General features: G+C 40.5%; 1 protein-coding gene across 3 annotated transcripts in view; it reads left to right on the forward strand.

Moving 5' to 3' along the window:
* The window catches only part of LOC142149051 (lysine-specific demethylase 4B-like), a 208,013-nt gene extending 205,703 nt beyond the window's left edge, over positions 1 to 2,310 (forward strand). The window contains exon 18 of one of the 3 annotated variants that reach the window (XM_075204831.1): positions 1,034 to 2,310. In XM_075204831.1, the coding sequence (XP_075060932.1) occupies positions 1,034 to 1,201 (168 nt within the window). In that variant the 3' untranslated portion in view covers positions 1,202 to 2,310. The remainder of the gene's footprint in view (positions 1 to 1,033) is intronic. The other 2 variants (XM_075204835.1, XM_075204834.1) reach the window with 2 other exon arrangements.
* Positions 2,311 to 10,964: the final 8,654 nt, after the last annotated feature.

Raw genomic sequence — 10,964 nt, forward strand, 5'->3', positions numbered from 1 at the left:
ATAAGTATTTCTGTCCTGACCTAAATACTTATTACAGTTTTTTGACCCAACTACTTCTAAAACAGGACTGCTCAATAATTATTTTGGGGGGGTGCCTTGAAAAAAATATGGAGACTCTAAGGGTGCCGCGAACTGCAAAAGTTTGGGAACCACTGGTCTAGAGGATGAAAAGTGAAAACTGGGCAGATGAAAGGCAAAGGATGAATTACAAGGAAACAGGGAGCTTGAGGTGGTTAAAGGAGAGCTCATCTTGTGACTGTTCTATTCTTGAGGTAGTGAACACTGATGATCTCCAGATACCTTGTCTTACCGCATGGAATAAAGTGGTAATTATAAGTTAAAATTGAAACTGAAGTCAAAGCAGTGCCTGTTTGTAGCAGTGTTAAATTGGTATTCAGTATTTAGAGCGAGTCATGTATCAGGTTCCATCACTGGGAAAAAATACAGTAAGTGGTGCGCTTCTACAGGAAACAGCCTGAGCATTGATTGGCAAGAGTTCATTACAGGACGTTCACTATTAGATCAATGTTTGATAATTTAAATTGACTGTCATTCACTATAGGAAGTACAACCTTAGTGCTGTAGCCATTAACAGTGCAAAGGTTGCTTTGTATAGCATGTCTTCGAGTACAGCAACACAACAGCATGAATTAGGGTTATGGTATAATGGCGCTTTATGGGGTCGTTATAGGATTATTAATATGGTGGCACTATGGTGTTGTGCTGACATAGGATTGCATATGTTTGTGATTGTATAATTACATTATAATCACAGCATTGCAAGCAAAAATCAGCATTGAAATTACCATAGTAACTGTAATAGTGCATGTCTGTTATAATCAACAATTGAATCTGACCCATATATTGCTCATACATAATGATAAATGTCACAGTATTTAAGTATTATAAAATTTAGGGAGAGCAATAACCTAATGTGACAAATGCTAAATATGGGAAATTAACAGCAGTGTATTTATTAATTATGTCTTTCTCATTAACATCTATATTCTGACATCATTTTTTTCTTCTTAAGTCTCTCAGCACTGGGGCTTCCTTAGAGGACACAGAGGATGTACAGACAAACAAGCGACCACGAGTGACCAGTCCAACTAATGAAGAGCCCAATAATCAAATGTTGTTAGACCTAAAAGAGCCTATTTCACAAAGCCTCTGCCAGCCCACTGGTTTTACTGACCTTTAAAAAAGTCTATCTGCTCTGGAAATTTTAAGTTGACAATATTTTTCAGAAATTCCAACTTCAAAGTGGATTAAAGCACCTCTCAGCCATTCGCAGTCCAGATGTTTTGAAAAAAATACATGTGAACAGCAGCATAATAGGCTAAGAACTACCATGGAGTGACATACGTTCTGGATGACCTTGAGTCTCTAGGTGCTATCTTGAAACTGCTTATAAGATCCTTTCTCTCTCTACTTTTTGAAACTTTCCAAGAACATTTCAAAAATAGCTTTAAAGTAAACCTAAAGAGAGACTTGAGATCTGATTTTGTAAATGTTTTAAAATCTTTGAAATACAGAACATTTTGAAATCCAGGTTTATCTAAATGATTTCCCACTGAACTAGTTGCTTATTATGTATGGGGCACTTGTATGGAACAGTGTTGTCATGAATTGTTTACTACCATTTTCATGGCTAGAATGTACAGTAAGTGTGATTAGAGTGTTTTCCTCACTGTAGATAAATAAGCATTGTAATTTCTACCTGAATTGTCCTTTGTTGTTTAAAAAGTACTAAATGTTATTTGGAGAAAATATGATTGAATATGCAAAAAAGATCCTAATGTAATTTATGCATGAGATTTTTTTTTTCCTTTCCTGGGTCAGCTAGTTTGGAATTTTTGAACTAGCACTTCTGAGTATCCTAATGTGCATTGCAAAGTGTATTCCTCAGGAGTTGTGCAGCCTACTGCATGTTCCCATTTTCATGTTTTATTACTTAAAAAAGCATACCTTTTCTTTGATGTGTCATGATGTTTTATTTGTGCACTAATCAAGATTTCCAGTTGCTTGATGACAGATGTATGATGTATTTTCATGCCCTCCTTTTTGTAATTAATTAAAAAATCAAAGCACTGGATACAATTTCACTAAAATCTTTTGTGTACTTTTGTCATCCTTAAGTAGGAAATATTTATCTTATTAATGAACAGCTGTACAGCTTTACAATTCATAGTGAACTGTAGTGGCTCCAGTGGTAACTTAATACTTACAGACTGTTTCTACTTGAAAAGTTAACCCTCTGCTCACACACTTTTGTCCACCAAAGATTAAATGAAGATATTGATCCTTTAAGTGCTACGTTTCATTAATTTTAATTATGTTTAAAATCTTGTGACATGTATGCTTAACATGTAAAAGGGAGGTACATTTCTCCAAGGTTCATATGTATATTAGGATCTACAATACAAATTTTCACCCTTGTTGCTCTAAGAATATTGGCACCTGATGGCAGAAGTTTAAAGGAATTGATCAGTTCAGATTTTATAAAACTGGCGACACAGAAAAAAACGAAATCACTATTTACAAAATCGGTTTAAATGAGAGATTACATTTTGGTCTCCCTATATAGCTTTTTATTTAGCGCTATAGGAGGCATATGGTCTGGCCCTCCCTGTACTGCAAGTACTACAGCATGATCCGCTCACCTCAGGAAGGTAATAAGGTTCCCAGCTCAATTTAGAATACCATTGTAAGGAATTAATTCACAAGTGTGTTCAGAGATATTGTGATAGTGCAGAACTTTTCATTACACTTGAAACCATATAAGAATTGACAATTGCATATGGGTAGTAAAGTGTCTGGGACTCAAAATTGCACAGAATAGTAGAGTGTCAGCAACTCATTACTGCATACTGGTATCAGACTATCCAGAGCACAGGGATAGCATTGTATTCTGGGAATAGTGTGCCAGCAACTCAGAATTGCACTCTGGTAACAGAGTTCTGGAGGGAAGATCTCAAATGTTGGCAAGTGTGCTATAAATACATTTTAAAGTGTTTCATTTTGTGTTTTATATATTAAAATAATAGATCAAGCAAAAAAAGCAAATCTGCATAGAGTTTCCTGAGGACTGAATATAAGAAACCCTGTTATAAAGAAAACCCCACAATGATAAAACTACATATTGTACCAATTACATAGATACTATATTTGTCTTGGTTTACATACACATGTATAAAATAGCCAAAATAAGAGACAAGCTCTTAAATTGTTATTTATAGTTTTGGACTGGCCATTTGTTGAAGCCAATTGCTTTAAATATCAATTGTAAGAAGTATAAAGTAACTGAGTGATTATATTGCTTGTTTGGCCCTTTTTTTATGATCTACAGACCCATACCAAAGCAATTGTCGCATGAGGGGGGAAAAACTAAAACAAAGTTTTTAATTTAAAAAATTTGTTCTGAAGGACTAGTTCTGTAATAGTAACGTCAGTATGGACCACTCTGTCATCCGCCTTACTCATGAGCAGAAGAGCCATTCACATTAATTAGCTTTGAGGGGTATAATTAGGAGAAGCCTAAAGCTACATTTCTAGTTAGGATAGCCTATTAAATTTATTGTTCATCTTCAGATCTGGGTCAGTTGGAAACAAAGAGAAGACATAGGTCTTAAACAGAGGATCAAGCACAGTCGCCTAAATGTAGTGATCCGATTTCAAGATTTTGATAACTCTTGGATCCTGGCAAAGCGAATAAAGTACTTGATCTACAAGTCCAACATACTTAGCGGAATTGCTTTGTTTAATCTCCTCCTTCAGTTTCTCAAGCTGTTTTTCCAAAAGTCTAAATAAGGGAATAACTTGACTCAAGCTCGCAGTGTCTGAACTCGCTTCACAGGTGAATACTTCAAATGGTTTCAGCACCTTGCACAACACGGAAAGTATTCTCCACTGTGCTTGACTAAAATACATCCCCCCTCCTTTTCCCAATGCTATGGCTTGTGGAGTAAGCGTGGATGGCTTTTCGCTGTTCCTCTTTTTTCAGAAGCATATACAAGGTGGAATTCTACCTTGTCGCCACCTCTTGCTTCAGTTGGTAACAAGGCAAATTAAATTGCTCTTGCAGCTGCTGCAATCTCCTACACGCTGCTGCCGAATGTTCGAAATGTCCAGATATTTTACGGGCCACAGACAGCATCTCCTGCACGTCCCTGTCATTTTTCAAAAAGCTCTGCACCACCAAGTTTATTGTGTGAGCAAAACCGGGAATGTGATGGAATTCACCCAGCTGTAATGCTCTGACAATATTGGTGGCGTTATCAGAAATGACATACCCTGAGGAGAGTCCAAGCGTTATAAGCCATGTTGCAATGACATCCCTTAGTTTTTGTAACAGATTGTCAGCTGTATGCCTCCTAGTGAAGCCGGTGACACACAGAGTAGCCTGCTCTGACAAATGTGACGTACTTGGGTACATGCTGCTGGTATAGGCGAAACACCAACCCAGTGGGCTGTCAGTCATATAATCTTTAGTTTGCCCAGTTCCACTTGTCCACATATCTGTGGTTAGTGTAAAGTGGGTAAAATGGCATTTTGCAGCCCAATAATAACATTTTTACGAATCTTCTGGTAGAGGTGAGAAATAGCTTTTCTACTGAAATGGTGTTGTAATGGAATTTGGTAACGGGGACACAAGACCTCAAGTAACTGTCTAAAACCAGCTGCATTAATAGTGAATATTCTACACAGATCTATTACGAGCATAGTCGGCATGGCGTCTGATCCACTTTGCGACTGGGTGACAGCTTTCATATTTGCTTCCTCTTGCAAAGGATTGTTTAACAGTCAAATGTTGTAAACTACTAGTGGTCTTCTTCTTGGTCTGCTTTTGGGATAAAGATTCACCCCCAGCAGCAGCAGTGGGACTAACGCTCAAGAATTCTTCAGAGGAATCAAGGATAGTGCAGGAGTCATCTAGCCTTAGCAACTTGGATGCAGGACTAACTCCGATCGCTACTGAGGACGGTGGGTGCAGATTGCAGGCATCGGGATGTAGGTGAGAGAAGGGTCCTAGCTGAAGATGGACTGCTTATTGTTATTTTTTTACCATAACTTTCTGATTTTCCCAACACCTTGCCATGAACTCGCGTCAAATGGCGTAACATGGATGAGGTTCCTAGATGTTTAAGGTCCCTCTCTCGACTGACTGTGGCTTTACATACACTACAAATAGCTAGACACCTGTTGTCTGGATTTGGGTAGAAATAATTCCACACATAAGAATTAGCTTTTTTGGTCTTATGTCCAGGCATGACAATAGCCTTCTTATCACGTGCTGGAACTGCTTCCACCGGTGCAGGACTTACACAAACAAAATTGTCCTCATCAGCATTCTCATTAGCGCCCTCGTTGGCTACATAAATATTCCCCTCATCCTGTTTCCATTCCAAAGTGGCATCCTCAATTGGTGTATCACCGGCTACACTCGGGCTATTCAGGCACACATCTTCAGAAATGCTGAAAGGGGCCTTCTTTATGGGTACACTATCAGAATGGTCACGATTACACATAGCACTCGTGCATTGGACTCTCCTCAGGGATTGGTGTCATTTCTGAATCTGAGCATACATTTTCCTCTAATGCCTTACTGTTTCTTCCAGCTCGGCTTTTACTCGTAACAGTATTTGTGCACCACTTTTGGAGTCCGAATTACTCGTTCTTGCTTGGTCACGAGTGACCTTACATGAAGATGCCTCAGTAACAATTTTAGATCTCGCACTCATAGAGAAAGGCGAAGGCCTCATTCTTTCCTCGCCACTGCGTGTGTAGAATGGCATGTTGGCAATTTTTTTTTTCCCGCAGATACGTTTTCATGGATTCCAGCTCTTCTTCACCACGGTAAAAGGTGGGGTTTTTTTTATGTTTTTTTCCCTGACTATGTACTTTTACATAGGCTTTACCAGATGACGTACAAGAATTACTATCATCAGGACTGGTGGCAGCAGCTGCTTGCTGATCCTGCTCTTCTGTGTACTGCTGTGAATCCATTTGAATAACACCCTACACTTTTTGGTGCAAATTCAGAAAAAAAAGCCTGCAAGGACTAGTATATTTGTATTTCAGCAATGACAAATTGAACAATGGAGCTCTTGTCTTTGGGTGTATATAACACCCTACACTTTTTGGTGCAAATTCAGAAAAAAAAGCCTGCAAGGACTAGTATATTTGTATTTCAGCAATGACAAATTGAACAATGGAGCTCTTGTCTTTGGGTGTATATAACACCCTACACTTTTTGGTGCAAATTCTGAAAAAAAAGCCTGCAAGGACTGGTATATTTGTATTTCAGCAATGACAATTAGCAATGGAGCTTTCTTTAACACTGCTACCACCCTCCTCTTTCAATTCTGTAAGTTTGCCTGCCCAACTGCTCTACACTCTATCCCACCCCTTCTGTATCCCTCTCTCAAATGGTGCTAGAATTAGCGTGGAGGGCGGTATTTATAGATTCCAAAACTCGCGAGATCTGCGATTCGACGACGTCCCGATGACGTTTTGCCTCGTTTTGGAATCCGAAAAAGCGCAATCCCTTAATCTCGGATCCCCTAAGTTCGGGTGTGTTCGGTTTCCGAGGAACAGAGCCTGAGCATCTCTACATTTAACCCTCTGTGTGCTGTTTTGTTCATGAGAACTTGTAATAGGGGAAAGGTAGATCTACTGCAATAGCCATGTGCGCCAGATAAATTCAATATATACAGCACAATGTGCTCAACGTTCTAAATAAAACTTTCACTAGTGTATTTTTACCATTATTAAAGTAAATTCTGTGCTACTTTAGTTAGTTTATATATTAGTAATTTGTGATCTAGTTGACTCTCCACCTCTTGATTTATACAGTATAGTTTTATGCAAAAGGTTGCGCACCCTTGTAAAAGTGCATGTTTCATTGAATTTCTAAAAAGGAGTTTCTCTGCTGGGCACAGTCTTAAACATGACATGATGAACAATATTTTTTTCCCCAGCGCAATATTGTTTATCTAGACCCTAGGAGATTGGACCTTTTCTCCAAACTCTGCCTCCCCTTAGCTGCATACTACCCCTTATTAGGAAGCACAGATGTCCCACTTTTGTTGTTAAACATGACATGGCATATTTCTGCACATTCTAATGCACAATTACTATTTGTTTGCTTAATTTTTTTTAAAAGCTTGATTGACTATTCAGGCCAGATGAAGACAATTTCAGAGTTGAAACTCTGACTCTTCTAACCTCTTATGATGTTGTGCCTACTCTGGACAATGGTCTCCTCTAAGCTACTGACTGAGAACTTAAAAATAAAGATAATTGACTGTTGCAAAACAAAGATACACTACATGGCCAAAAGTATGTGAATACCTCTTCTCATTAGTGTATTTGGCCATTTCAGCCACACCCTTTGCCAACAGATGCATATAGCAATGCAATCTCCATAGTTAAATAAAGCATAGAATGGGTCTTACTGAAGGGCACTGCCATAGGATGCAATCTTTCCAACAAATCGGTCCACCATATTTCTGCCCTGCAACTGTAAGTGCTGTTATTGTGAAGTGGAAAAGTGTACTAGCAGCAACAGCTTGGTCAGAAAGCTGTAAGCCAAACAAGCTCACAACACAGGACCGCCAAGTGCTGAAATGCATACAAATAATCTATCCCTTGTTGTTCACTACCGCATTCCAAACTGCCTCTCGAAGCAACATTGCTACAAAAACTGTTCATCTGGAGCTACATGCATTGGGTTTAAAGAAACTGCAGAAATTGGTTAATACTGTTGTGATACAGTCTCAATAAATTACATGAGTTTTGAAAGACTCTAATGAAAGTATAATTAAATACAATTGGATATTGAAAAATAGCATTTTAGTCTGCACTTTGTACAATCAAGATAATTCCCCTTGGGGCAGCCATCTAGAGTAGACATGTGGCTTCGGAGCTCCTTGTTTCTATAGCTAAAATTGCGTCCTACTGCTGCCCTACTACTTGTCAAACAACGAAAAAGTGTGCAAGAATCTCTAGTGCCTAACTGGGCTGCCTCAATAACCTGCCGAGGCTTGGATTGGAGATCCTGGAGATTTGGGGTCTTACGTGACTGGCTCCGCAGACTGTTCCTGGCTGTACAGAGGCTGATCGCTGCTAGATCTGAGCCTCTCTCTCCTGTGCCCTGCGTGCCGCCTATCGCCTAGTGCACACTGCCCGGTGGTCGTTGCTAGCGGGAGTGGGACATCGGGTTTAAAGGCAAGCGGAAGTGTGCATGCGAGTACTACTTCTCAGTATCACTCACCTTTTGTCGGTAAGACCGCCGGTGAATAGTCACAAATAGAGGATTCTCCGTGTCTCCCACGGCCTGTCTGGGCTCTCCTGCAGCAGACCGGATGTCGCGGGCGCCATTGCCACCGTCTCTTCCGGTGGATTGACTAGAGCAGTGCCTGCTGGGAAGTAATCTGGAGAAGGGGGCCGGCGAAGCTGGTCTGAAGTGATGGCGTGTTGATCCAGCGCTTCTGACTCCTGGGTTTACATTAAGGAGGCTGTAGTCTCACAGTGCCTGTAGATCGATTCCTCTGAAGCTGCACAAGCAGTCTAGGCTCTGGCCACTTGTGCTGTTAAGCAGCAAGATCATACAAGGGCCGATTCTATATATTTTATATTCTATATCCAGTGAGAATTCAACTCTTCACGCCAACATCCTGGGACAGGATCCCTAATACAAAACTCAAACAGGTTGGTAAAGATTTCTCTTATATTAAACAGTGCCTCGGTGCTATTTCTGTATTTAAAGTACCACCAACAGGAACATTACTGATATGCCTTAACTGTATCTGGAGCGCCATCTGTGACTCCCTGGACCGCTGAGGTACTTGATCTAACCCCCGACATACCCTAACTAGGCGGTAAGAGGTTGGGGCACCACGTATTCAGCTTGCCGGTGTCTGTTTCGGACAGGCGGCTGACGAGATCCTGAAAGACGGCACACACATAACAATGCAGCTTTGAACTCGAAGATGTCTGCCTAGCACATCCCCCTGGGGAGGGGGCTCGGGGTGTCTCTCAGCCGGGTTATGCTATGTGAGACAACATTTGTATCTAAGGATGGCTGTTTGCTTGTAGCGTTTGGTTAAATGGGGAAAGGCAAGAAAACCCCCACAACAAAACCACCGAAGAAAACTAGAGAATCCACTCCATGAGGTGCCTTTCATCAATTTTTTGCCGACAGCGCTTCAGTATCACCCTCGTCTACGACATCACATCAGTCTGCACAAGACCAGTTTCCCTGCAGTCCGCAAACCCTACATCTACTGCCACCATGTCGGACAAAGGGGGCCTAGGGGAAATTTTATCTCATCTGAAAACGCTTCCAACTAAAACTGAATTTCAGGCTCTCGAGACTCGGATTCAAGAGACCTTACAGTCACAAATTGCCTCGCTTCAATCAGAGCTCTCTCAGATGTCAGAAAGAATTGTCTATGGAAGATCACCCAAAGACTCAGGACGAATTGATAGTCTCCATAATCTTGTCATGCAGCAGTCCAATGAATCGGCTGAATTCCTGAAAAGATTGGATGACCTGGACAATAGAGGCTGTTGCAATAATCTTTGAATAGGAGGTATCCCTGAAGATGTTCCTCCCATGGGATTATAGATGTTCTTACCAAGATATTCAATGAGCTTTTGGAAGCTGACCCTAACAACCAAATTATCTTTGATAGGACACATAGAGCTCTTCGCCCTAAGAGTGCTCAGCCCGTTCAACCACGCGATAATATTTGCAGACTCCATTACTATTCGGTTAAAGAAGCGATTCTTAAAAAAGCTTGAGGCTTGGCAAGCTTGGACTTCAATGGTCATGGGGTACAAATATTCCAGGATCTATCTTGGTTTACTCTGCAACAAAGGCGTGTTCTGAAGCCCCTTACTGATGAGCCCAGAGTGTGACCTGAACTTGCTGTTTGGTTCTATTGGAGTATCATTCTCTTATATATGCTTACATTGTTTGATTTAAATTTTGCAATACCATCCCAGGTTAATTGTTGATATTTAACATGCTACATACACTTACCTCTCGGGGTCACACTGTTAAGAGTTATACTTAGTATTATTGGTGTCTATTACTACATTTACCTTGCTACATATACTGTTAAATGGACGGATCATTCCATACGTATCCATGTCCAGGTCTTCCTGTTTTACACAGATACATCTGTTGTTGTTATAGTTATAGTTGAACACTTCACCCTTGGTTGGGGTAGCCCCGACACCCCCTGTACACCCGGTTTTTCCGTCCTGTTCGATTTGCCCAGTAATATTTCACCCCCCCCCCCCCTGGCTTCGTGAAGGTGAATACTATGTTACCTTATAAGTACTGCTTACACATGTTTTTCCATTTATTGTATGTACTTTGTTTTTCTCTCTATTTCTACCCCCCCCCCCTTCTTTGCTCTTTCACCCCCCCTCCTCAATTCCATGGAGCTCATCTAATACTTTCGAGTCTGGAAGTTTGAACACCGCCTCCTGGTTCATCTCTACATATTCCGGATGTTCTGGCTGTGATCGACTTCGCTACGACTATATTTTCAATGGATAAGTTGAAATTTATTTCTACTAATGTTAGAGGTCTAAATGTCCCACAAAAACGCTCTCGTCTTTTACACACGTTACACATAGATAAGGTTGATATAGCGTTTTTTCAGGAAACTCACTTTAAAAAGAACCATGCCCCTTCTCTCTCCAATCACTATTATCCCACTGGTTTCTTTAGCAACTACTTGTTGACTAAATCTAGGGGTGTTGCGATCTTATTTGCTAAGCACCTCCATCTATCTGAAATTTCTTCAGCTGTAATAGTGGAGGGCAGGGTATTGCTTATTAAAGTTAATATTTTTGATCAACAATTCTCACTGGTTAACATCTATGCCCCCAATAGTTCTCAGGTCCCCTTCTTATCTAAAATTCTGTCACAGATTGAGGATCAGCTT

Source organism: Mixophyes fleayi, chromosome 1 (assembly GCF_038048845.1).
Source record: "Mixophyes fleayi isolate aMixFle1 chromosome 1, aMixFle1.hap1, whole genome shotgun sequence".
NCBI lineage: Eukaryota > Metazoa > Chordata > Amphibia > Anura > Limnodynastidae > Mixophyes > Mixophyes fleayi.